Raw genomic sequence first — 27171 nt, forward strand, 5'->3', positions numbered from 1 at the left:
CAGGACTCGAACCCATATCCCCTGCATTGGCAGGCGGATTCTTAACCACTGCGCCACGAGGGAAGCCCTCAACTGTATGTTTAAAAATGGTTAAAATGGTAAATTTTATGTTATGTACATTTTACCACAATAAAACCGTTGCAGAAACGCAATGGATTTATCATGGTTATTTTTAAATGACTTACTAAATAATTTTTAACTTCTCCATCTTAATACTTAAATATATATTTTTAAAATATTTATTTAGGCTGTGTCAGGTCTTAGTTGCGACATGCGGGATCTTCACTGAGGCATGCGGGCTTTTAGTTGCAGCACGCATGCAGGCTCTAGTTCCCCGACCAGGGATCGGACCCTGGCCCCCTGCATTGGGAGCGCAGAGTCTTACGCACTGGACCACCAGGGAAGCCCCTTAATGCTTAAATATCGGTAAATATAACACACATACAAAAAAACTCTTTGGGTTCTCAAGAATTTTTAAGGGTGTAAAAGAATCCTGAGACCAGTAAGTTTGAGAACTCCTGCTCTATGTGCAGCTGAGGCAAGCCTGAGCTAGCTGTCCCTGGCACTTCTCTGCAAGGATCTACAAACTCCCAGGAATTAGTTTCTTCTGGCCCAGGTGGACAGGCGACCTCTAGTGGAAGTATAAGGTATTGCTTGACAGCGCAAAATTTGAGTCGTTTTGTGGAGTTCGCTGAAATTCTAAGACAGAAGCAGAGATGGTCGCGAGAAATGAGGATTTTATTTCAGCATATTAACTTTAAACCGTGAACCATGTCTCCTCTCCTGCACATTCACACACATACACACAGACATTCACACGGAGATCCACGGTCACATGCACACACACAAAATTACATACAGACATAACTAGGTGCTCACAAACACACAGGCACAGACACGCAGACAAGATCAAACACACACTCACACACACCATCTCTCCACAGACCCCCATATGTACACACACAAATACTTTCACACACATACAGACACAGCTTCACACATGGACACACTCACATAGTCATACACAGACACACTTTCACATGCACAGACACACACACACTAAAATAGCATATCGTTAACAAAAGGGATTTAGTAAATGAACTCATTCTCTATTTTTAAAAAAAGATCGTAAGGGAAAATGAGTTTCTTCCCAAAGCCATTAAATAAATGTTGAACAAATAATTAAGATGAATCTAGGTTTGGCAGCGTGCCCAATTAGAGGTCCACAATCCCTTAGCTGAAGTCTTTGGGGACAGATGCGTTTCAGAACTCAGAACTGTTCCAATTTTAGAAAGGTAATTCTGAGCGAATGCCATATATTATGTAATGCTCCCAGGGGACTGAAGCAGACCCTGCTCCATCAGACATGTTAATATATTTGCAGCAAAATGTGTGAAAATTCACACCAACGGAGATAAATAGTGTTAAGAACGCATATTAGCTGACTTGCCGCCATGTGAGACTGGGCCAAAATGACCCCCTGAAGAAACTCTTTTTTTGGTTGTCAGAGCTTTTTGGAATTCGGAATTACGGATAAGGGATAGGGGATTCTATCGGCAGGCCTTTCACACGTCATCTACCCATACTCCTGCTCTGATTGTTGTAAATTTTCGACTTCAACTTGGACGTGGGGGAGAACGGCAGGATCCTGGAGGACTGCGACTCTTTAGCGCCCCCTCCTGGTAGCCCCAGTCCTTGCAGTTTGGCTGAGGATTTGTCAAGTCTGCCGGCTTTGGCCAGATCCAGCAGTAGGTCCTGATTGGTCTAACCCTCCTGGCACAGGCATTGGTTCCGGGGTTGTCATGTGACCCAAGCTGATCCAATCAAACTGAAGACAAGCCTTTTGGCTCATCAGTAGGGAACTAGGCCTCCCTCTCTCTTTAGGATGGGAATGAGGGGCTCACAGGTTCCTGGATCTGTGGGCACCAGGTGAAGCCGCCTGGGGATGAGGCCAGAAAGAACTAGAAACAGTTAGATCCCTGTGGTGGCCATGGAATGGCGCTGCTCAGATCTCCCTCTAAGAGATCCTGCTGCTAACAGCACAGCTGTCTGACAGCTCCACCTCATTGGTGCCACGGCCGCGCCTCCCTTGGGCAGCTCCCAATGAGAACACAGTGGGTACTAGAGCCAGCCCACTGCAGCCCCACCCAGGAGTCCTCTGATGGGCAACCTTTGCTCAAAGACCGCCCCAGAGACACACACACCCCACCCCCACCCCACAGACGTACAGCCAAAGGCTCCTCTGACCCAGTCCTTCTTTCCCTCTCTCCTTTCACAGCTGTCAGACTGATGGATGGTGGTGACTGTCCACTTCAGAATGGTTAAAATAGTAACTTATATGCCATGGGTATTTCATACACACAAATTTGACCACCCACCTCTCCTTGCCTCTCCATCACCACCCTGGTCTAGCCGCTATCGTCCGTCACCTGAATCACGGCTGTAGTCTCCTTACTGGGCTCCCAGCTTGCACCCCCGTTCCCTGCAGTTCATTCCCCACGTGGCAGTCGGAGGGTCCTGTTAACACCTATGTCGGGCTCAGAAGCCTCCCACTTCCCCACCTCAATCAAAGTAAAAGTCCTCACCCTGTCCCATGGGGCCCTGCACAAATTACCCCCATTCTCTCTCCCCCAACCTTCTCCTGCCCTCCCTCTCATTCACTCTGCTCCAGCCACACTGACCTCTTTGCTGTTCCTTGAACAAGCCAAGCACCTTCAGCCTCAGGGCCTTTGCACTTGCTGTTCCTGATTCCTGGAGCACTCTTCTCCCAAGATCTGCATGTCCTGCCCTCACTTCTCTTAGGCTTCTAGCCAGTAACCAGCAACTTCATCACTCCCTATCCCCTATGCCCCTATCCCCCTGATTATTTTTCTCCTTTGTGCTTATTACTACCTGATAGTAATAACATATACTTAAGTTATTCATCTATATTTCTTGTCTGTCTCTTCACTGATATGTCAGCTCCATTGAGAGCAGAAATTTCTGCCTGTTTTGTTCCCTGCTGTGTCCTCAGTGCTTAAAATAAGGCCTGGCACATAGTAAGTGCTGCATAAATATTTGTTAAATGAAAGATCAAGAGACAGCGACCAAAAGAGAGCCTGCGAAAAACAGGAAGAGAGAAGGGAAGAGAAACACACAAAAGAGGGGGGTGAGGAGACAGGGGAGTGAGGGAGGCTGAACTACGGGAAAAATGAGAAGCAGGGGTTGGATCAAGATGGGGGGGAGAAAGGTGAGGAAGCGGGATGAAATAGAGAGAGAGCTGAGGCGAGCGAGTCAGAACAGAGTGAGGGATAGAAACAGAGATAATATTGACAGACATCAGACAGAGACACACAAAAATTGAGAGACAAAGAGAAAAGGGGAAGAGGAGACAGTGGTGAGGGAGACACACAGACGAGAAACCAAGAGAGCAGGAAAACGGGTTGGGAGAAGTGAGTTGAGAACTAGAGAGAAGGGGGCCAGTGGGAACAGAGATGGAGTCCCTCCCTCTAACTCACCATTGGCTGGTGTCCAGGGCTCTGGGCTGACTGGATATTCCTTGAGATCCAAGCTATGGTTTTTAAAACCCCAAGGGACAGAGGTGGGTGGAGAGAAAGAACATATACTGTTCTGTGGGCTTCAAATCACCAGCTTCTTTAATCCTCAGAGAAAACTTCATGAGATAAATACTATGATCATCTTCATTTTACAGGACCAAAGAGGTTGAGTTACCGGCCCAAAGTCACACAGCTAGTGAGAGGAAGAGCTAGGATTTGAAACTGGGTGTCTTGGCCCAAGGTCAGTGCCCCTAACCACCATCTACGCTAACTGGAAAAAGGTGCTGGCTGCCTGAGTCCCATTCACTCTGGAGACACCCTCTGGGAAATGGTGCTGGAGGGGTAGAGGAAGCAGAGGAGGTCAACGGATTGACATTCCTAGCCAGGTACATATCCACAGATGTCCCAGTCTAGGAAAGAGGCTCAGCTTCACCATCCTGGGGAAGTCTCCGGTTCAAGGGAGGTAGTTGGACAGGAAACCACTTCCTGCTTGTAGGGTCCTACGCCCTGCCCAGAGCTAGGCCTTAGTAGTCGGGATGGGAAAATGGACTCGACCACCTCTGACTCTTTTAGCAGGACTGGAGTTTCTCTACCTTGGTTTGCAAGCAGCATTGCAGACCAGAGAGGTTGTACTAATCTTCAAAGGCAGCAGCGTGCTTTGATAACTTCCTCTGTGATTTCCAGAGGGGCAGAGAAGCTCTACCACCACCCGTCCATGCTCATCTCTCAGATTCCAGGAAGAAGGCCTCATTCTCTCCCAGCAGCACCCTTACATCTCCAAGTGACTTAGCCTCTGTCCCCGACATTATAATTATACGAATCACAGCTCCCAGAAACCCAGCTCTTGCTGATATCATCCCATCTCTCATCTCCTGTGCTGTAACAGGAGGCCGGACCCTTTGCTCCCCTCCAGAGGAACTTGACTTCTGCCCCAAGCATGCAAAAAACTGCAAAGTCCTTCACACTGCCTGACCTTCAACTACCCTGTTGCCGACAAGCCTCTTCTCCTCACCCCAACCCAGAAAATACATGATACCAATGGAAGAAGAAAAGGGCCCCCCGAGGGAAGGGGAGAACCCACACAGCCCACCTAGGTAGAGAAACGAAGATCAGATGCCAGGAAGGACTTGCCCTCACAAACTTGAGAGGGGCGGCACCTCTGTAGACAACACGACAAACACAGCACGAGGCAGCTGGGGCTGAGTTTATTGCAGGTGGAAGATGGATACGGAGATTCAGGGAGAAGGGGGGCGGGCTGAAGACTCTGTACTCAGAATCCTAAAGAGGGAGGGTCAGGAGGCAAAGATCAGTTTGCGGTCGGCCAGATGGTGGAGGACCGGCCTGACGGCGGAGAAGCTGCGAGGGGCGAGGCCCAGAGCCAGACCCTCTTCGCCCCCCATTCTTCAGGATGACGGCTCCGGAGACGCTACACGATGTCATGAAGAGGGAGCCAGACCCCAATCCGGGAACGGCGCATCCGCGGCGGGGGCGCCGGGCTCTCGAGGGCCGGCGGTCCATCTTGGGTGAAAAGGAGGGTTACCCGGGTCCTCGCCCCCCGCGGCCTCCGGCGTCTCCCCCGGCGTCTGGCGGCTCGGGCGGCGGCTGGGGTCGCTGTGGCGGCGGCGGCGGCGGCGGCTGTGCGGCAGCTCGAGGTGGGGTCGCGGCCCGCCAGGGGCTCCCAGGAGACAAGAGACCGACGCAGCAGCGGGCACCGAGGCAGGTAGAGCACCCGCGCGGGCGCCGCAGGGAGAGGACTGCGCGCTGGGCGGCGGGCCGGCTGGGGCCGCAGGGGGCCGCGTGGGAACCCAGATGAGACCGTAATAGACAGCGAGCAGCACGGCAGCCAACGACACGCAGAGAAAGTAGGCGCAGACAGGAGCCAGGCGCAGCCAGCGGCCCCGCGGGCCTTCGCTCAGCCCCGCGCCACCCGGGCTCTCGCCGCCGCCACCCACGCAGCTCGTGCCCCGCATCCCCGCAGCCCACTCGGCCCAGCGCCACAGCCCACACAGGACCCGCCCCTTGGGCCCGCCCCCTCCGGAGGACCGCCTTCGCGCTCTAACACTCCCTCGTCCAACCCCGCCCCCGCCGGCGTGGTCACGCCCCCGCGCGGGCGGGCTTCCTCCGCGTCGTAAGCCCGCCCCCTCCTCAGCCTCCGGCCAACCATCATCAACCTAAGGCTTAATCACAGCGTCTGACCCCGCCCCCACCTGGCTCTGGGCCCGCCCCAAGCACGCAATACCTCGATTTTTATCAAACGTTAAGTCTCGGCTCAGCCGACACCCGCCAGGCTGGCCAGGCAGATGTTATACCTGTACCGGCGCTTAGCTCCGCTCTCCCTTTTCTGTCTTCCTCCCTGCGCCCTAACCCCGTCCCCTTTCGGAACTCGGACTCCTTCCAGGCATCTAGCTCCACCACTCCCTTGCCAAGCTCAGGCCTTTTAAGTCCCGCCCTTCCTTAGCCGCAGTCCCGCCCCAGTTGTAACTTGCGTTTCTCCAAGCTAAACTCTACTCCAACTTTCGATCCCACTCTCTTCTCCCCTTACCCTCACCCATCTTCGGTCCAGGCTCCACCTCCTTTCTCCACTAGTTTGCGCACCCCATTCTAAACCACGCCCTCCGCCGCTGGCTGCGCCCCACACCGGCATAACGGATTCCCATCTAAACCTGCTCTCGTGGTTCCATCCCACATCCTAACATCCTCCGTCCCATGGTTTAACTCCATACACCAGAATTCTGGCCCCACCCAGTCACCCTAACCACGCCCCCTCACGGGACGTGCCTCCTTCTCCATACTTTGTGTCCTGAGGTCTAAGCTCACAACCCGAAGCTCCAGATCCGCCCCACACACCAATCACGCCCCCTCCCCATCTCCTCCCCCACCACCCTCAATTTCTCCCTCTCTAAAACCATGGGGTCCAGAGTGGGCTCCGGGGACGAGAGAGCAGAGCCCGGAGATCCAGACTAAGCCCCTCCTGCCTCCCCCTCCCCATCAAGGCGGGGAAGCTTCAGTCCCCTCCCAGCAGCGTCTTCAGGAATTCGGGGAGGCCTGTGGGAGGGGGGGAGGGAAGACGTATCAGGGGGGGTGGAGGAAGAAAGACCCCCTTCCTCCCGCCTCTTCCGCCACGAAAAAGCCCGCCAAGCTCAGCAACCCAGCCTGCCCCCGCCAGCAACACAGTTCAAAGGTTAGCGGAAGCACTGCGTTTAATAGGGACCGGGCTGGCGGCCGAGAAAATCAAGTCCTTCAGGAGTCACCGGCTATTCGCCATGCCCCAGATGTAAGCTCCTGGAAGCGGAAAACGGCCCGGGAACTGGCACCTAGACCCCCATGGCCTCCATAAGGCGGTAACTCGGGGACGTCTCAGCCACCCCGGTGCCACAGCGCGCCCCATTTGTGAGACGGGACTACTGCCCTGGCCCAACCCGGTTCACTATCCCTGGCTCCTCCCCCCTTACATTTAACCCTCTCCTGACTGGAGTGTGGCGGAAGCAGAGGACAGAGGAGCGAGGCGGCAGGAGGTTAGTGCAGAGCGCAGAGGGCACTGTCAGCGGGCGCGGTCAGCGGGCGGCCCCCGGTGGCGAAGCGGCCGCCACCACTTTGCAGAAACGCACCCTCTGGAAGTCGGTGATCTCCGCCGTCTCCTGGCCCTCAGGGTCCGCCTCTGGAAAGAGAAGGGGTGGTCACTGGAGGGCAGCAGTAACCCCTGCACCCCTACCGCCGGACCCGGGACGCTCTAGCCCCGCCCCTCTGCCCCACTGAGCCTGGCTGCCGCCCACCCCGCGTTAAGCGGTTTACGAGTCTCAGACTCCTTTAATCCTCGGAGTGGACCCACGCAGCAACACCCACCCCAGCAGTACCCTGTTTACAATCGAATACATAATCTGATATAACGAGATCGCAGTCACGTGACCCAAAGGCAAAGCGCTTGGGCACCCCGGCCTCAGCCACCACCATAAACTCCGTCCTCTCGGATCGCGGGCCCACCCCACCACGGGCCTAAGCCAACCTCTATCACGCCTGCCCTACAGGACCTACCCTTCACTTCCCTTGCCCACCTCCTGAGTCCTAACCAGACCTTCCTTGGCTCTGCCTCGAAATCCTAATCCCACTCCTGGGGGAGGTCCGTGGTTCACAATCTGGCTTCCACCTGCTGGAGGTGGAGACAGGGTTGGCCTCTGGCTCCAGGTCCGCTGGCCCCAACATTCTATTTTACCCCAATTTTTTTACCCCACTATCTTACCTATTTCTATTCTAATTTACCCCAATTTACTAATTTACACCTCAAAACTCTAATCCCGCCCACAGCTAAATCTATTACTCTGCCCCTCCCCATTCTTATTTATGACCTACTTAAATTTCTAATCCTGCCCTTAGCTCCTCCCCCTGAACCTAGCCCACCCCCTTATTTTTAGATTACTTTCCAGAACCCCTGGGATGGGCCTCTAAATCCTAATCCCATCCTGGCTCCACCTTCTCACCCGCAAACCCCATACACACTCAGTTCCTAGCGGCTCGACCCGGGGGAAGTCCTTCCTTTAGCCCCACCCCCTTCACGCCCACCTTTCCCAGCAGCGTAATCCCACCCCCGTCCAGCTGCTCCCCACACCCATGGTGGAGACCCACTCCACCCCGTTCTACTCCCCCCAAACCCTCTTCCCCTCAACCCAAGAGGAAGCGGAAGGAAGAAGGCCACCGCACAGCCGCTCCCCCACCTGGAGCTGTCTCAGACCCCTCCTCTTCAGCTTTCTGGGTTCTTGGGAGGCTGGGCCCACTCTTCAAGGAGGCAGGGGCTGGCTGGTCACCTCCTGGAGGAGGAGGAGGCCCAGTCAAGCCCCTTCCCCTCCAAGTATCCCCCCACCCAAGACAGAAGGCCCTTGGGGAGTGAGAGGGGGGTTCAAGGACACACGTGGGGAGGGTCATTGGAGAAAGTGAACTCTTTATTGGGGAGGACACTCTGAATAGCTCGCAGAAGGGCAGGATCTGGGGGTGGGCATTCCAGAGGCAGGCATGGCCCATCCTCCCTAGCCACCAGGGCGGTGGGACACACGGGGTCCTGGGGCTGAGCCTGAGGGTCCCCCATGTACCCCTCAAGCACACACACAAGCAGCCAGCTTCATGCATTTCCGAAAGGCCAGGCCTCACCCGGAGAGAGGGCGTCAGCCGGATGGGCGGTCCGGGGAGAATTCAGCTCCATCTCTTCACCCCAGTCGGACACAGGCTGGTGGCCCCCGGTGGGCGAGAAGGGGCTGGAAGGCGTGGCAGAGGCCTGGGGGAGTGGCAGGGGCTCCTCCGGCCTGGCGGGCTCTTCGTCGCCACGTTCCCCGCTGGGGCTCCCGCTGGGGCTCCCGCTGGGGCTTCCGCTGGGGCTCCCGCTGGGGCTCCCGCTGGGCTCAGGCTCGTGGGGCCGGTGGTCCCGGGCTGGTTCTTCTCCCTCCTCCTCAGCCTCTTCTTCTTCCTCGACCTCTTCCTCCTCCGCATCCTCACTCATGTCTTCCCACTCCTCGGCCTCCCCGTCGTCACCCTCGCCCTCCTGGCCCTCGCCCTCCTCACCCTCATCCTCGTCCTCAGGAGGCTGATGGGTAGGGGCCGGGCTCTCGGGCGGCTGTGAGAAACACAAGGCAGGTCGGGGAGAGGGTGTGGGCCCTGGGCATTCTCACACCACCTGCCAGAGATGACACGCCACCCTACCTGCATGGGCGCCTCCTCAGGGGTAGAGGGCTGTGTGGGCTCAGGGGCTGCGGACACTGCCTCCTGCGTCTCCCAGCGGTCATCGTGGTCACTGGAGGGAACAGAGGAATGGGGTGAAGCCCAGGTGGAAAGAGGAAGGGCTCCCCACCCCCAGCGCCCCCCCCAGAGACAGAGCTGCAACATTCAGCTGGGTGGGGGGAGCTGGCACGCTGGAGCACCCAGGAGGAGGAAATGGTGGGCGTGTCCGTCAGGGACAGACAGATGGAGGAGGGCCAAGTGGCAGAAGAGGACTCGGATGGGAGGGGAGGAGAGGACAGATGAGGGCAAAGTGGAGAGCCAGGCCCCAACATCCCCAAAACCAAGTTCCTGACCCACAGAGTGCCCGAGGCAGGCAGGGCCAAGACAGGACAGATAGACACACCCTCCCACACACAAGCCAGAGAATGGCCAGGGGTAGAGCCACACAGCCCCGCTGGTGCACATGCAAGGGGAAGGGGTGCCCCCACCTGTAGGCACGGGGGGCTGCCTTGGCCTGAGGTCGGCCGCTCTTCCTCTTTCTACGGCTGACCTCAGTTTTGTGCTGGGACAGGAATTCCCTGAAAGTGGGGGGCTTGGGAGGCCGGGCCCAGGCCTGGTCATCTGCAACAGAACCCAGGGGAAGTTGGGGGTGGAGGGCATGGCACAAACCACGCCCACCCCTCCCCTGGCCCCGGCCCAGCCAGCTGCCTCACCCCGCCAAGGACTCCCACTCACCATAGCGGTGGGATGGTTCCAGGGCCATGGCTGGGCCATCCTTGAACCTGGGGAAAGAGAAAGGGGGTGAGCAGGCAGCTGGGGGCACAGGGCGAACAGGAAGGTGGGAAGAGATTAGGGGGAGAGATGGGGGCCAGGGTCAGAAATCAAGATCACAGACGGCAAGGTGGTCAACCAGAAGCAGGCAGAGGTGAGGAATGTCACTGACTAAAAGGAGGACAGGACCAGGTGTAAGGCAAGGGGCAAATTTGACATCATAGTGACAAATACAGAAGAAAAAAATTCAGTATTTGACAGCCTGCCCGCCCGTGAACAAAAATTTGGAAAGTACATGATCCCCAGCTCCCTGTCCGGCCTCATTTCCTGTCACTCTCTCACCTCCCCAGCTAAGCAAGTTCTCCTACCACATGGAGCTCCTGCCTCAGGGCCTTTGCTCTTCCTCAGATCTCTTAGCGACTCACCCCCTAACCTCCTTCAGCCCTCAGTCTGGAGGCTTTCCTAAACTTCCTAATCACATATTATTACATATATTATTTAAGTCCAGAACAGCAGCCTCCAACCCTCTCCACGCTCTGCTTCATTAATCTTCAGCATCTGACATGAGCTCTATTCATTGCCCATCTTTCCCACTGGACTCTAAATTCCATGAAGACAGAAGCATTTTCCTCACGGCTATATCCCCATCACCTAGAACCTTCCAAGACACATAGGAGGGACTCAATAAACGTTTGCTCATGAAATCATTGCACATGTGCAGTAGTGAGACTTGCTGCTGGCTGCTCTGAGGACATAAGAGGAAAACAATTACTTTCTCAGTCTTAAGCCTGAGAACATCTCCCCAAAAGCCCCACCTGTCTACACCTTAGAAAGATCAGCTACCGTATCTGTGCAAAACATTTCTCATGCTGGCACAGGCTTAGCTCACAATCCAAAAATAAATGCTCTGACCGCCAGGCACACAGACAAGATCCTCTTTCTTCAGCCAGCGCCACGGCAGAGGATACAGGATGATGTAAAAACTACAGCTGTTGACCTTAAGACTGCCGTTGGCGGCTCTTCCAGAACCTCTCTGTCTTCGCTGTGGAAGTCAGTGCTCCTGTGGATGATGCCTGTGCTTTCAGTTTGACTAACGGGATGTTTCCTGGGACCCAAAAGGGGACAGAGTCAGACCTGAGGATAATAATGCCACCGGGATAAGGAGTTTGGGTTGGTGGGGAACAGGTTAGAGGGATGAAGGGAGGATGCAGAGGTGTAATCACTATAAGTAACTCTTCATGCCCTCCCTGTGTGAGAATTCACATCTGTGCCCTTGGCCATGTAGCCACTGCAGTACCACCCACTAGAGTGGGCAGAGTTTAAGTTCCTGCCACAGCAATGCAGGGTCTGCTGGCTATCAGAATAGGGAAGCGTGTCCACTCTCCCTCCTGCACATCTGCCAGTGCCACGGCCAGCACGTCCCCAGGGAGCCTGAAGGGAAGGCACACCCAGGTAGACCCACAGCTTCAAGTCCAGCCTGGATCAGCCCAACCCAGGAGACCTGTGAACACGTGAGAAAGAAATGCTTTCATGTGTCCCTGAGATTTGGTGGTGGTTACGCAGCATCACCTAGCAACTGCTAACTGATACACAGGGTGAGAAACCAGAGACAGGCAAAGGAGTCAGAAGTCAGGGCCGAGGTCGAGAAGCCAAACAGAAGAGGCAGGGTGGAGACTCACATGCCATCAGTCTTCTCAGCATCCCACTCCCTCCGCCACTGGCCGGTGGGCTTGCGGTGCCGCTGCAGCCGCTCCTGGTCGATCTTCTCCCGCTCCTGCTTCCAGCGCAGGTACTCGGACCGCTCTCGGCCCGTCATGGAGAGCGTCATGTCCCCAGCGCCACCCAGGCCGGCCCGGCGGCCCTGCCCCCAGCAGACAGGCAGTCAGGACCCAGCTACAACCCTCCCCCGCCACACCCCCTCCCCCAGGCCCTCTAAGCTGGGGGGAGGGGGTAGAGCCACCGGCTCAAGGTCACACGTGGAGAAGATCAAAGCCACATCTGCCCATGTGGCACCTTCTCAGAGAGGCCATCCCAGGTCTCTGTCTCTTAGTAGCATCCCTCTCTCCTCTGTCCCCTGACCCGGCTGGGCTGGAGTTTTCTTCTCTACACTTGCCATTACCTGACATCTTATTACATGGTCACTGATTTAGTCCCAGCACCCAAAACAGTGCCTGGCCCCGGCAGAGGCCCAGTAAATATCACTAACGTTAGTAATGAGAGAACATCGCCAAAACACACCAGAAAGCTTCGGAAGGAAAACAGTGTGGTGCTGGCTCAAGAACCGACAATCACTGGGCGGGGGGCGGGGGGGGGGGCGAAGCCTGAGTGCAGGGCTGCTGCCTCTCCCTACTCTGTGTCCCCTGCGCCGCATCCGGCCTTCACACACACTCCACCCCTGAACCCAGAGACTGGCTGCCGGAAGGAATGTCGTGGCCCCGGGAGCCCCGGCTGCCGGCACGCACCTGCCGCTCCTGCTCGAGGCCGCAACGCACCCGCTCGAAGTCGGGGCCCCCCCAGTTGCGCCCGTGCCGGCGGCTGCCTTCCCGACGGTCCCGCTCAGGCTCCTCCAGGGGCCCGCTGCGTCGCCGGGGGTCGTCCAGGAAGTTCCGCACTGGGTTGGGCTCCAGCACGCCTTCCTGCGGGTACACGGAGGTGGGGGGTGTTGGCGGGCTCCCGGGGCCCGGCGGCTCCGCCCCACCGCCAGGAGGCGCCCGAGGCACTGACCCGCTGGTTGCGCTCGTACTCTGCAATCTTCTCCATCTCTTCATTCATCTTCTCAATGTTCTGCTTGCGCCGCTCCTCCCACTCCTTGTTGGGGGAGGGAGGGGACAAAGAGAGACACAGGGTGTCAGAAAGAACCACTCAACCCGAGCGTCCGTCACCTTCTGAGGCTCTCTTCTTAGGCCTGCTGCATGGCAGCCCCTGGCTGGCAGCTGGGCATTGGCTCTCAGTGTGTCCCCGGTCAACCGATAAAGGGGCTCAACGTACCTCGATTGTCTGTGCAAATACAGCGTGTGCTGACCGCCTGCTTTCCGTTTGGGGTCTGGAATTTGTGCGTGTACTAGGCAGAGGGCACCTATATGACCAGCCCCGGATAAAAAGCCTGGGCACTAGGTCCCTAATGAGTCCCCAGTCGATGACCTCTGACACGTATTGTCAATGCCGGAAGAATGAAGTGCAGCCCATGTGGCTCCACTGGGCGAAGACTCTTGGAAGCTGGCACCTGGCATCCTCCAGACTTCAGCCCATGGGCCCTTCTTTCCCTTTGCTGATTTTATTTTGTATTCTTTCCCTGTAATAAATCTTAGCTGTGAATCTTTCTAGCAAAACTCTGAACCTGGGAGAGGGGTGGGAACCCCAGCACACTATGGCTGGCACGGTAACAATGCCACAGTAATAACTCGGCACATGGCCAGGTGACCCCCACAATCCATTCTCCTCTCCTTCCAAGGTAACAGAATTTGAGATGAGCACGTGGCATTTCCAGGACTCAGCATACAAGAGAGAAATGAACTTCCATCTGACTGAAGCCATGGCGTTTTGGGGTCTTTCAGTTACAACAGCTTAGCACCTACAAATAATAACCATCCTTAAATAACACTCACTGAGCACTTACTCTGAGGGTTTCAATGTCTGATGTCACATGATGCTTACAATAACCTTTAAACCTGATTTTCATTCCCGTTTAAGAGTGAGAACCAGGAAGCTCTCAGAGGGGAAGTGAGCTGCCCAATGACAGGGAACTAACAGAAGAAGGCTGACCCCTCAGCCACCATGCCAGACAGCCTCCCATTCTGCTAACCTGCGTGGTGGGGCACTGGGAGCAGTTACAGTAAGAACATCACTGTTTCCCACCAACAAATCCGGGGAGTGACACAGAGAGAGCACGTGCGTACACACACATGCAAGAGAAAGCGTGCGCGCATGTGCTACTGGACAGAGCCCACCAGACAGCACCAGAAAGAGAAAAAAGAGACGGGCAAGGAAAGGCGGGTGGGCAAGCACACAGCAGACAGAGAGCAAAACAGGAGAGATAGAAAGAGACAGGGAGAGTACCTACAAGCACTGGCCTGGAGGAGGGAAGGAGGGACGGAGGGAGGGAGGGAGGGAGGGAGGGAGGGAAGAGATGAAAAAGAGCTGAAGAGAGGGGCCGAAAAAGAAGCAGAGAAAGATGGATGAAGGAGACAATCAGTTTGAAAGCAGGAACAGAAAGAGAAACAGGACAATGTGGAGCCTCTCCAGAGGACTCCAGCCCCTGCTCGGCTCCTACCTTGGATTTGCGGTCGGCAGCTGAGGCATCTCCAGTTCCAGAGAGATGAGGGGACCCCCTGGCCCGACCCCTCCGGCCGCGGCCCCCAGCTCCTCCTCGAGGCTGCTCCCCGGGACTGTCTTCCCAGCTGCGGGATGCCCGGCCCATGCCTGCCCGGCCCATGCCTGCCCGGCCTCCATGCTGAGGGGGGATCCGGCCTCCCTTGCTGGCCCCTGGGGGCCGAGGGGTCCCAGGAGACCTCCGGGAGGGACCCAGGTTCTTCTCCTGGAAAGGGGGGAGGGGGGGAAAGTACAGTCACTGGGGCAGGGAGACGGGGACATCCCAGGCCCAGAGGGCAGCTGCCAGGATCAAGGCTCCCACAGGTCTGGGGCAGCTGGGAAGGCCTTTAGTTCTCAACCCTCCCCCCCACCCTGTACTCACGAGTCCCCACCCCGGCGTGGAGCTCACCATTTCCATTGCCACATTCTCCTTCTCCACTGAGCGGCCCTTCCGGGGAGCTGTCACCGCTACTCCCTCGAGTTCAGCTTTTTTACGGTCCTCCTCAATCTCCTAGGAGCAAACAACAGAGATAGGGAGTGTCAGGGGTCCTCTGTACCAGCTGGATTCCCACAGCCCCCTGAACTTCTCCCAAGTCTGCCCCAGCCCAGACCTCTCTCTGGAGCTCTAGACAAGAAAGCTGGTCACTTCAGCATCTTCCCTCAAACTCCACCAGGCTGTTCCCCTGCTCAGAACCCTCCTGTGTGCCCTTCTCTGAGTCAGAGCCAAAGGCCTCCCCACAGCCAACAGGGCCCTACAGAGTCTGGTCTCGTTACCACCATGAACTCACCTCCCGCTCTCTCCCCTCACTCTGACTTCCTCACTGTTCCTGGAACCTACCAGGCTCAAACCTGCCTCAGGGCCTTTTTCACCCGCTGTTCCCTCCCACAGGAACACTCTTCCCCCAGAGATCCTCCAGTCCCTCACCTCCTTCAGGTCTCCGCTCAAAAGTCCTCTTCTCAGGAAGGCCTTCCCTGACCAGCTCCCCTGCCATTCTCTCACCCCTCCCCCTCCCCCATCACTACCCCGCGTTATGTGTATTTTGCTAATCGTCTGCCTGTTTTGTTCACTGATGTATACCCTGAGCCTAGAACACTGCCTGGCACACAACAGAGGCTCAGTATGTTTTTGTTTTTGTTTTAAATGAACGAACGCATGAAGAATGAATAAGTGAAACCCACTCCTCATCCCATCTCAGGGACAGCCCCACCACCTACTCTGTCACCTGTGACAGGGACCTGGGCCTCGTCCTGGACCCTCTCTCCTCTCTAATTCCACCACGGCCTGTCAGTCACTGAGTCCCTCCCAAAAGCCCTGTTCCAGGCCGGGCACCTCTTCTCCACATCCCCCACTGAAGTCCCTGCCCCAGCTTCCTCCTTGTCTCCCCTCCTCCCACCCACCACCACACAGCAGCCAGAGGGGTCTTTCTAAAAAGGCATTCTGACCTGGCCCCACTCCCCCTCAGAGCCCTCCAGGGCTCCGCAGTGTCCTTAGGAAAAAGTCCAAACTCTTAGCCTGCTGGTGTTCTGGGCCCTGCATGGCCTGGCCCCAGCTGATCACTCCAGGTCAATATCCCCCAACTGACCCTCCCACTTCAAGCTCCAAGTTTTTGCGCAAACTGTTCCCTCTGTGCAAAACGTGTTATGCTTTCCTTTTCGACTGACTAATTGTCTACTCACCTTTTAGGTCTCAGAATCCCCTCCTCCAGGAAGCCCCCTTAGTATCCCCCGGGCTGGGTGAAGAGCCCCCTCTGGGCTCCCACAGAACCCTGAACTCCTCCATCCCAGCCTTGCCCACTCTGTCATCACTGACTGAAGCCACAGCTGGATCCCTACTGGCCTGTGAGGCCCGGGGACCAGGGCCATCTCCATCACTGCTGCTTCCCCAGCACCACTCAGCAGTGGGCCTGGTGCAGTGAAGACACTGGAGAATACTTGTGAACAAATGAATGAATGAATGATGGAATGAAAGAAGGGATCCCAGGCTAAGGCCTTTGGCTTTTATCCCGAGAGTGATGAAAACTCATGAAAAGGTTTTAAGGAAGGGAGAGGTGACGGAAACTCACTGCGGGGAGGAGAGGGGATGGGGTCTCCCAGGGCGGGGCTAGGGCACCTGGTAGCGCCGGATGAGGGCCTCATTCTTCCGCCGAAGAGCCTCGATCCTCTTATCTAGCTCAGCATCCTTCTCCTCCTTCGATTTCAGATCCAGTGTGGCCGACTGAGAGGGGTAGACAGTTCAGAGACAGTGAGGAAAACCTACACCCACCCCAGTGCCATTCAATCTGGTGTCTGAGAGTCAGGAACCTGGGTCCCCTCCTCCCAAGGCCCCTGCCCCAAAGCTCAGATCCCAGAGACCCCACTTTCCTTCTCACCATTCCACTGGCAGGATGGGACCAGGGTCCCAGCAAACCTTCCCTGCAGAATCTGGACACAGCACTCGGGGTTCCTGAGGTCAGAGGGAACAGAAAGACTAAGGCCAATGACTCTACCCAATCTGTCTCCTCCTCTCCCATGACGGGTCCTCCTCTAACGCACACACTGCACGCGGGCACACAAACACCTGCACTCCAAGGTAACGTTAGCCCTCACTCCCACACCTTCTTCTTGAAGTGCTAGCCCGCCCCTTACCTGGAAATGTTTAGACTCAGTCCTCTCCGAAACGTTTTGGACCGACCCATTTCCCATAAAAACAATGTAATCACACCCACCTTGGAAAAGTTCTGGTCCCGCCCCACCACTTAGGAAAACATCCCATACTGCTCCCTTCAAAACGGAAATTCTATGTCAGTCTCCACACCTCTGTGCTGGGAGTTTAAACCCGGGCCTCTATCCCAGGAGAGCTTAGGTAGGGCCCCTGCCCCATCCTGCACAAGAAAGTTCTAGGCCCAACCCCCTGTGCCCATTCCGGCGCCGCCCACATCCCCGTGAGCAGTCTACATATGCCTCTTTCCCAGGAGTTTCACAAACGTCTTATAACCCCACAGTCAATACAGTTCGAACCCCACTCCTATTTGCTGCCCCTACACTCAGGAATGTTCTAGCTCCACCCGCAGCATCCTAAGAAAGGTGCCGCTGCCTTCCCGCACTCCCACAAAGATTCCGCCAACAGGCCCGGTACCCACTGGAGAGACTTCCTGGGTCTGGCTTGACGTCCCAGGGGAAACTGTACCCGCCCTAGCGCGGACAAAACTTCTCCGCCCGCCCGCGGCTTTCTAGGTAAAAGCTTCAGTCTCCACCCGGTAGGAACGCCACAGGCCCGCCCCGGGCCAGGGCAAACTTTCTGGCCCCGCCTTTCCCGCCAAACCTATGGCCCCGCCCACATGCTCGCGTCATTAATCCCCCCACCCCCGGCTTCCGACTTTCCCAGCCAATCCTCTGGCCCCGCCCTCTAGATCCCCAGGCAACAGCCTAAACCCGCCTCCTCCTTCTCGCGTTATTACACCGGCCCCGCCCCCGGCTCGCCAGCCACACCCTGGCCCCGCCTCCAATTCGCCCTTTCAACCTTCTGGTCACGCCCCTGGCTCCGCCCCCGCCTAGTCGAGTCAAAATCTGACCCCGCCCCCCGGTACCCCTACGTTCTGGATCAACGGCTTCTTCACCACACTCTGGCCGCGCCCCGGGCTCCCGCAAAACTTTCTGGCTCCACCCCCAGCATTCTCTGCCAGCACTCTGGCCCCGTCCCCAGCTCCCCGGCATCTTTTTTGGCCCCGCCCTCACCCTCGGGTCAGCCCCTGGGTCAGCCCCTGGATCCGCCCCTGACTTCAAGAACCCACTTCCAGGGCAGGCAAAACTTTCTGGCCCCGCCCCCAGAGTTTTCGGCCAGAGTCCCGGCCCCGCCCCTAGCTCTCCGGGTAACACTTGGCCCCGCTCCCAGCCCAAGCACTACTTTTCGGCCCCGCCCCCAGCTGCCCACCCACACTCCGGACTCGCCCTCAGCCCGGCCCACCCCGGCCCTGCCCACCCACCGACGTCCCGCCCCTCCAGTACTCCTCCAGCTTCCCATGTGGGCGTCCAGTCCCCGCCCCCCGCAGAGTACTCTGACCCCGCCCCCGCGGGCTGCTCGCTACCCCGCCCGTGCCCGCACCCGCTCCCTGTACGTGGGGCGTCAGGCCCCGCCCTCTCCGGGCGCGCTCCCGGCCCCCTCCCCCGGTCACCTGTCCCGGAGACCCCGCGGCGTCCGTGACTCCGGCTCCGTCGGCCTCCGCGTCCGCAGCTCCCGGGCCGCGCGCGTCACTTCCCCCCCGCACCACGTGAAGAGGTGCACTAAAGCGGGTCACTTCCGGTCTTGCCGGCCGTTTCCGGGAGCCTTAAAGGCGCCGCGCCCCCCCCCCGCCCCCCGGGTGAAGGAGGGAGTGGGTTGAGCCGGTCCGCAAGAGTGTTCAAAGGTGTTCTGGAAGCTTGTGTTACTGCTTTATGCCTGAATTACCTTCTTCCACGGAGAGAAGACACCATCCTCTCTCTCTGGCCTCTATCTGCTTCTCCTCTTTTCTGGTTCCAATAAATAGATGCCAGGCACTGGGCAATGACTCCTGGAAGCCTGACCTGCCAGCTTGTGCTGGGGGTGGATGGGGGATGCCCCACCCTCCTGCCAATGAAACCTTACAGTTAGTTGTGGGAGCTTAAAATTTTCAACGGAAAGAATCGTTTCTTCATCCTCTAAATCAGAGTTGAGTGACAGGCTGTGTGCTGGGGGGTGGGGGGGTGAAGCGTGTTAAGGTGATGAAAAGGCAGACCCTATCCCTGTCCTCGTGAGGGAAGGCACAAGTACACGTGAAATAACAGAAAACAGAAATGTGGGCGATGTCTTGCAACAAGGACTGGGGAGAGGCTGAGGGTGAGAGGGGGTGGCTGTCCAGGCAGAGGGCACACAGCCGGTGCAAAGGCCCTGTGGTGAGTGAGCTTGGTGCATTCTAGGAACTGAAAGACGCTCAGAGAAGGACCTGCTGAATTTGGCTACAGAGTCCAGAGGGTTACGTGCATTAATCAAAACTTAGACATAATTAACCTGTTTTTATAAGTGATGCTAAATGTTATGGAACACCCTTACAGGAGGTGATGACACTTATAAGTGGGCAGACCAGATTCCCTGAGGTTGCTGATAATTTTATTTTGTGATTTAAAGCATGAAAAGGGGGAGTACCTTGCCCCTTATGTGGTTACGGTTAACAGCCTTTCAGAGACCTTCTCTACACATACAACTTAATTCTCTTAAAATTCCCCAGGAATTCCCTGGCAGTCCAGTGGTTAGGACTTGGCACTTTCACTGCTGGGGCCCAGGTTCAATCCCTGGTCAGGGAACTAAGATCCCACAAGCCATGTGGTGCGGCCACAAAAATAAATAAATAAATAAATAAATATAAAATTCCCCAAATACCTGCCAAATTCAGGACACCCTTGCTTCAGCTCTTTATTCAAATGTCACTTCCACTTCAGGGCCTTCCTTGAAACCACCCATTTGACAATTTCGAAATCTCTCATCCTTTCCTCTTCCAATTTTATTCCCCCATGTTACTGTTTACCCTCTAAACTACCATGTTTCACTCACTTCTCTTGTTCACAGTCTCCTCCACTATATTGTCTGTTTTATGTCCCCAGTGCCTCCAACTGTACCTTATACATAAGAAGCTCTCAAAACCTATTTGTTTAGTGAAACTTTTTTTTTTGGCCGCACTGTGTGGCTTGTGGGATTTTAGTTCCCTGACCAGGGATCGAGCCCAGGCCCTTGGCAGTGAGAACACAGAGCCCTAACCACTGGACCACCAGTGAATTCCCTGAGTGAATCTTTATTACTACTATTTTCCTCCTTCTTTATAAACAAAAAGTATGTGCACTGCACTGAAATTCTATACCTTGAACTTAACAATGGACGTTGGCCACCTTTTAAACTGCCATGTGATGTTCTATCCCAGAGATGAGCCATAATTTGGCCCAACTGGTCTCGTGGACCTTCGAGTTGTTTCCGATTGGGGAGGTTGCCAACAATGCCGTATTGAATTTCTTTTTCTAAAAAATATTTATTTAGTTAGTTAATTAGTTAGTTGCACTGGGTCTTAGTTGCAGCATGCAGGATCTTCATTGCCACGTGTAGGATCTTTAGTTATGGCATGCAGGCTCTTAGTTGTGGCATGCGAGATATAGTTCCCTGACCAGGGATTGAACTTGGGCCCCCTGCATTGGGAGCATGGAGTCTTAACCACTGGACCACCAGGGAAGTCCTCACATTGAATTTCTATAGGCACATATCTTTACAAGTATATGGTCTGTGACCTTGCTCGAAAAGGACTAAAGGGGCTTCCCTAGTGGCGCAGTGGTTGAGAATCTGCCTGCCAATGCAGGGGACACGGGTTCGAGCCCTGGTCTGGGAAGATCCCACATGCTGTGGAGCAACTGGGCCCGTGAGCCACAATTACTGAGCCTGCACGTCTGGAGCCTGTGCTCCGCAACAAGAGAGGCCGTGATAGTGAGAGGCCCGCGCACTGCGATGAAGAGTGGCCCCCGCTTGCCACAACTAGAGAAAGCCCTCACACAGAAACGAAGAACCAACACAGCCATAAGTAAATAAATAAATAAATAAATAAATTTAAATCATATGGACTTTAAAAAAAAAAAAAGGACTCACAATGTCATGATTAACACTCTGAAGCCAGGAGACTTCCCTGGTGGCGCAGTGGTTAAGAATCCGGGGACACGGTTTCAATCCCTGGTCCGGGAAGATTTCACATGCCTCGGAGCAACTAAGCCTGTGTGCCATATCTACTGAGCCCACGTGCCGCAATTACTGAGCCCACGTGCTGCAACTACTGAAGCCCCTGCGCTCTAGAGCCCGTGCTCTACAACAAGAGAAGCCACCACAGTGAGAAGCCCACACACCGCAACGAAGAGTAGCCCCCGCTCGCTGCAACTAGAGAAGGCCTGCGCGCAGCAACGAAGACCCAACGCGGCCAAAAATAAATTAAAAAAAAAAAAGGGGGCTTCCCTGGTGGCGCACTGGTTGAGAGTCCGCCTGCCGATGCAGGGGACATGGGTTCGTGCCCCGGTCCAGGAAGATCCCACATGCCACGGAGCGGCTGGGCCCGTGAGCCATGGCCGCCGAGCCTGCGCGTCTGGAGCCTGTGCTCCGCGACGGGAGAGGCCACAACAGTGAGAGGCCCGCGTACCGCAAAAAAAAAAAAAAAGAACAGAGGATACGTAGAGCCTGAAGTTTATACCAAGTTGGAAACCCTCTTGAAGAAAAAGAGTAGGGAATTTGCTGGCGGTCCAGTGGTTAGGGCTTGGCGCTTTCACTGCTGGGCCTTGGTTCGATCCCTGGTCGGGGAACTAAGATTCTGTAAGCCACGGCTGACGCAGCCCAAAAAAAAAGAGTGCAAGATTGCAAGGGCACCTCCCAGGGTGTTGGACGAAGCCATGGAAATGAGGGGCCCAGAGCTTACACTTCCTCCATTTTGCAGGAAAGCCACCTCTGATGGTGGCAGCTCGGGAAAGACGGTGTGCCCACTTCCACTTCCCCAGGCAGGACAGGAGTGCGTGCTCCCCCGCAGCCTCGCTGACATTGCGTTTCTCATTCTTTGATCTTTGCCAATATGGCGGCCAAAGGGTGTGTCTCAAGTGTAGTTTGAGTTGCCGCTCTCTGATTAAAAAGTGAAACTGAACACTTTTCAGTATGTCTATTGGGGATCAGAAGGTGTGATGAAGAGTGAGCTGGGCCTTGAGAATCCCTCCTTGGGGCACTCAGCATTTTCACCGGAACTCTCTGGGCAACTCAGGGAGTTCCTTATCATCTCCACTTTACAAAGGAGAATGCAGAGTCCCAGCAAGAAGAACCCAAAGGTCAGCTAAGCTACGACTGATGGCACCCCTTCCTGGAGCTCAGGCTCCAGTGGCCCCGATGCCCTTGCCGCTCCCAGCCAGCTCATCATTCTCACTCCCGTTTTATTTTTTTAATTTTTTAAATTTTTATTTATTTATTTTGCGGTACGCAGGGCTTTCACTGCTGTGGCCTCTCCCGTTGCGGAGCACAGGCTCCGGACGCCCAGGCTCGGCGGCCATGGCTCACGGGCCCAGCCGCTCCGCGGCATGTGGGATCTTCCCGGACCGGGGCACGAACCCGTGTCCCCTGCATCGGCAGGCGGACTCTCAACCACTGCGCCACCAGGGAAGTCCTTTTTTAATTTTTTAAATGAAGTATAGTTGATTTACAATGTTGTGTTAGTTTCATGTGTACAGCAAAGTGATTCAGTTGTGTACATGTATATATTTTGGTTGTTGTTTGTTTGTTTTTGTTTTTGAATATTTATTTATTTATTTAGGCTGTGCCGGGTCTTTAGTTGCAGCATGGCATGCGGGATCTAGTTCCCTGACCAGGGGATCGAACCCGGGCCGCCTGCATTGGGAGCACAGAGTCCTACCCACTGGACCACCAGGGAAGTCCCTGAAAAAGCAGTTTGAAAAAGTTAGTAAACTGATCTTCCCCTCAAGCCGCCCGAGGGAGCGTGGTCCTGCTGCCACCTTGATTTTGGCCCAGTGAAATTGATTTTGCACCTCTGACTCCCAAAGCAGTAGGAGAATAAACGTGTGTTGTTTGACAGCAGCAAGAGGCACTTAAAACAGTGCCAGGGACACAGGAGGTGCATTTAACTGCCAGTATTATATTACTGTTACTTGAAAGACCCTTGACCACATAATACCAGCTGATTGCCTCTGAACATGACATGAATGTTTGCTAATTTATTGGTTAAAGGGACACTCTTTTTTCATTTGCATCACAGTCCTAAAAGGTAAGTGCCTTTGTTTATACTCACATTACAGAGAGAAAAAACACGCTCAGTGAGGCTTCTCTGTGCAAGGTGTCACAGCTGCTAAGTGGCTGGGTTGATGTCCAATAACAAATGACCACAAACTGTGTGACTCAGAATAGCAGAAATGTATTCTTTCACACTTCTGGAGGCCAGGAGTCTGAAATCAAGGTGTCAGCTGGGTTGGTTCCTTCTGGAGGCCCTGCCTCTCTCCCAGCTTCTGGAGGCTGCTGGCAACTCTTCACATCCCTTGGCTTGTAGACACATCACTCCAGCCTCTGCCTCAGCCTTTCCCAGGGCTTCCTCTCTGTGACTCTGTGTCTTCTCCTTTTCTGTCTCTTATAAGGACATCTGTCACTGGATTTAGGGCCCGCCCTAATCTAGAATGATCTCAACTCGAGATCCTTACTTACACTACATCTGCAAAGACCTTATTCCCAATAAGGTCACATTTTGAGGTTTTGGGTGGACGTATCTTGGGGGCCACAATTCTACCACTACAGCGGCAGGGTCACAGTTTGAACCCAGGGACTTCCCTGGTGGCACAGTGGATGAGGCTCCGTGCTCCCAATGCAGGGGGCCCAGGTTTGATCGCTGGTCAAGGAACTAGATCCCACACACATGCCGCAACTAAGAAGCCTACCTGCCACAACTAAGACCCAGTGCAACCAAATAAATAAATATTTTAAAATAAATAAATAAAAAGTTAATTGTACTTAAAAAAAAAAATTGAACCCAGTCCCCAGGGCTTGCCAGCCTCCACGTGGCCCAGTCCTCCATAGTGTCCCTCAGACAGGAAGTGTCCCTGACTAGCTGATGCCCATCCCTCTGCTGACCCTTCCAGCCACATCTTTCCCTTTCTCCTCTCCTCACACTGCCCGTTCTCAGCCCCTAGTTCTCAACAGGGATGATTTTGCCCCCCCAGGAGACATTTGGCAATGTCTGGAGACATTTTTTTTAATATTTTAAAAAATTTATTTATATTTTATTTATTTATTTAATTTTGGCTGCGTTGGGTCTTTGTTGCTGCACGCAGGCTTTCTCTAGTTGTGGTGAGCAGGGGCTACTCTTCATTGCAGTGTGTGGGCTTCTCATTGCGGTGTCTTCTCTTGTTGTGGAGCATGGGCTCTAGGTGCGCGGGTTTCAGTAGTTGTGGCACGTGGGCTCAGTAGTTGTGGCTCGCAGGCCCAGTAGTTGTGGCACACAGGCGTAGTTGCTCCGCGGCATGTGCCATCTTCCCGGACCAGGGCTCGAACCCATGTCCCCTTCATTGACAGGCGGATTCTTAACCCCTGTGCCACCAGGGAAGTCCCTGGAGACATTTTTGATTGTCACAACTAGAACCTCAAACTGTGACCTTGTTTGAAAGGAGGGTCTTTGCCAATGTGGTTAAAGCAAGGATCTTGAGCTGAGATTGTCTTGGATTAGGGTGGATTAGGGAAAGGGTCCTACTGGCATCTATTGGGTTGAGGCCAGGAATCTGCAGAACAGCCCCCACAGCAAAGACTCATCCAGCCCCGAATGTCAACAGAGCTGACGTTGAGAAATCCTGCACTAGCCACACTGAACGATATTTTCAGTTCCTTGGAAACAACACGCTCTCCCTCACCTGGGCTTTGGCATAAGTCATTCCTCCTGCTTGGAACACCCTTCATAGCCTCTTCCTCTGGTTAAGTCTTCCTCATCCTTTCAGGCTCAGCTCAAATGTCACCTCCTCCAGGAAGCCCTCCTGGACCTCAGGCCAGGTCAGATGCCCCTCTAGGCTGTCTCTGGATCCCCACATCCCAGCTCTGCCCATTCAGGGTCCTCACTGTCCAGGGACAGTTCTGTATCCCCCACTGGCCTCCGAGCCGTGTAGGGGAAGGGCTGGAGTTGTCTCTGTTACTGCTGTGTCCCCAGCACTGTCCAGCACAGGGCCACGAACACAATAGGTCTCAATACATGTTGAATAACCAAAACAACCTGGTTCTCACAGAGCCTTCTCAGTCTCCCAAACCAATTAGACCAACACGTCCCAACCCCAGGGGATCCCAAACACCTTTTAGGACAAACACTATTTTCACAACATGCCTTTTCCTCTCCTGAAATGAGATGCATAGATAGAGTGTCCTACCTACATAATCATTTTTTAAATATTTATTTATTTGGCTGCACTGGTCTTAGCTGCAGCATATGGGATCTTTAGTTGCAGCGTGCATGTGGGATCTAGTTCCCTGACCAGGGATCAAACCCGGGCCCCCTGTATTGGGAGCGTGGAGTCTTACCCACTGGAGCACCAGGGAAGTCCCTACATAATCATTTTTTTTCAAATCAATTTAATAACCTAACTGCAATATAAAGGAGAAATTAAAGGAAAGTAATTTATGTTAAATCAGTACATATGTAAAGATGCATTAGTCCAACTACACTGAAAAACATAAAGAAATAGCCAAATGCTTTCACCTACTAATAATGAGTGGGTTTGAGTATAAAAGAATTTGAAAAATCACCAGCGGAATATTGTCAACAACCTTTCTATATTTGAGATTTTAAGAAACGGCTAAGTGTGTGTGTGTGTGTGTGTGTGTGTGTGTGTGTAAACTCAGCTTGGATGCAGCAGCTGGGACAACAGCCTGACACAAGATGCTGTGGTGAGACACTTTTTTTTTTTTTTTTTTTTTGGTGAGACACTTTTGATGTGACTTTGATAGCAGAAGTGGGATTGCAGTGGTGACATGAACCCTGGACAGATTTCTGAACAAAACAAGGTACAATTTTCCCTTGAAAGAAGTAGTTGCATCCCTGGGAAGTTCAGGCTATATGAAAACCATGCAAATATTACTTTACTATGCAAATAATACCTTGCATTTACCAGCAACAGAATGGCTCAAATTAAAAGGCCCGACAATGTCAAATGCTGACGAGGACTTGGAGTAACTGGAACTCCCAACCCCTGCTGGAGTGGAGCAGGTAAAATGCTCCAATCACTGTGACGTACCGCTGGGCAAGTTCTACTACAACACAGCGCACACACATAACCTATGAGCGAGCAGATCCACGCCAAGGGATTTACCCAATGGCGTTGCATACACGTGTTCCCGAAAGACATGCCATGTATAAGAACATTCATAGCAGATTTACCATAATAGCCCCTCTTACGGGACTGGTTTGTGGCCCCTAAAAATGTATCGATACATGTTGAAGTGCTAACCCCCCCCAGGACCCCAGAATGTGACCTCATTTAGATATAGGCCCTTTGGAACTTCCCTGGGGGTCCAATGGTTAAGACTCCATGCTTCTACTGCAGAGGGCGCGGGTTCGATCCCTGGTCAGGGAGCTAAGTTCCTGCACTCTGTGCAGTGCGGGGAAAAAAAAAAAAAACAGAAACGAAAACATAAGCCCTTTGCAGAGGTAATTAAGTGACAATGAGGTCATTAGGATGGGCCCTAGTCCAGGATGACTGGTGTCCGTATAAGAAAAGATTAGGACACACACACACACAGAGGGAAGACCATGGGAAGACACAGAGAGAAGGTGGCCATCTACAAGCCAATGAGAGAGGTCTCAGAAGAAACCAACCCCACCGATACCTTGATCTAAGACTTCTGGCCTCCAGAACTATGAGAAAATAAATATCTGTTGTTTAGGCCATCCAGTATGTGCTACTTTCTTTCTTTCTTTTTTTTTTTAAAGGAATTTTGCTTTTTTTTTTTAATTTTTATTTATTTATTTATGGCTGTGTTGGCTCTTCGTTTCTGTGTGAGGGCTCTCTCTAGTTGTGGTGTGCGGGCCTCTCACTATTGCGGCCTCTCTTGTTGCAGAGCACAGGCTCCAGACACGCAGGCTCAGTAATTGTGGCTCACGGGGCAGGCTGCTCCGCGGCATGTGGGATCTTCCCAGACCAGGGCTCGAACCCGTGTCCCCTGCATTGGCAGGCAGATTCTCAACCACTGCGCCACCAGGGAAGCCCCTGTGCTACTTTCTTATGGCAGCTCTAAGCAAACTAATCCAACCCCAAACTGGAAACAAGTCAAATGCCTTTCAGCAGCAGAGTGGATAGTCATACTGTGGTGTCTTCACACCAA

The 27171-nt window shown here is 54.3% G+C and overlaps 2 protein-coding genes across 10 annotated transcripts; both read right to left on the reverse strand.

Moving 5' to 3' along the window:
- Positions 1–4725: 4725 nt before the first annotated feature.
- Positions 4726–5778, reverse strand: INAFM1 (InaF motif containing 1). Its single transcript, XM_067721072.1, has one exon. The coding sequence runs from the start codon at positions 5504–5506 to the stop codon at positions 4973–4975; it is 534 nt and encodes a 177-aa protein (XP_067577173.1). The 5' UTR covers positions 5507–5778; the 3' UTR covers positions 4726–4972.
- Positions 4726–18571, reverse strand: CCDC9 (coiled-coil domain containing 9). Of its 9 annotated transcripts, none has more exons than XR_010939352.1 (17): positions 18470–18571; positions 16688–16761; positions 16429–16533; positions 14728–14829; positions 14281–14544; positions 12735–12818; positions 12473–12646; positions 11690–11871; positions 11008–11115; positions 9975–10021; positions 9728–9860; positions 9222–9312; positions 8676–9135; positions 8246–8338; positions 7145–7194; positions 6079–6581; positions 4726–5054 (listed from the first exon to the last, which is right to left on the reverse strand). XR_010939352.1 is itself a non-coding variant. In XM_067721065.1 (17 exons), exons 3-17 carry the CDS (start codon positions 16688–16690, stop codon positions 6564–6566), a joined length of 1914 nt encoding a protein of 637 aa, XP_067577166.1. In that variant the 5' UTR covers positions 16691–16761; positions 17024–17078; positions 18470–18565; the 3' UTR covers positions 6234–6563. The 9 variants fall into 9 exon arrangements, 7 of the variants coding, with proteins under 7 accessions (XP_067577166.1, XP_067577167.1, XP_067577165.1 ...); XR_010939351.1 differs by having other exon boundaries at positions 5776–6581; XM_067721065.1 differs by lacking the exon at positions 4726–5054 and adding an exon at positions 17024–17078 and having other exon boundaries at positions 6234–6581; positions 18470–18565.
- Between the last annotated feature and the right edge of the window lie 8600 nt (positions 18572–27171).

The sequence above is a fragment of the Pseudorca crassidens genome, chromosome 20, assembly GCF_039906515.1.
Source record: "Pseudorca crassidens isolate mPseCra1 chromosome 20, mPseCra1.hap1, whole genome shotgun sequence".
Taxonomy (NCBI): domain Eukaryota; kingdom Metazoa; phylum Chordata; class Mammalia; order Artiodactyla; family Delphinidae; genus Pseudorca; species Pseudorca crassidens.

Excerpts from the sequence above, each read along its gene's own strand:
- INAFM1 (XM_067721072.1), bottom strand. The coding sequence starts at position 5,506 with ATGCGGGGCACGAGCTGCGTGGGTGGCGGCGGCGAGAGCCCGGGTGGC.
- CCDC9 (XM_067721065.1), bottom strand. Across the intron at positions 14,545-14,727 it reads AGAATGTGGCAATGGAAATG|GAGAAGAACCTGGGTCCCTC; the intron begins GTGAGCTCCACG and ends CCCCCTTTCCAG. Across the intron at positions 12,819-14,280 it reads CTGCCGACCGCAAATCCAAG|GAGTGGGAGGAGCGGCGCAA; the intron begins GTAGGAGCCGAG and ends TCCCCCAACAAG.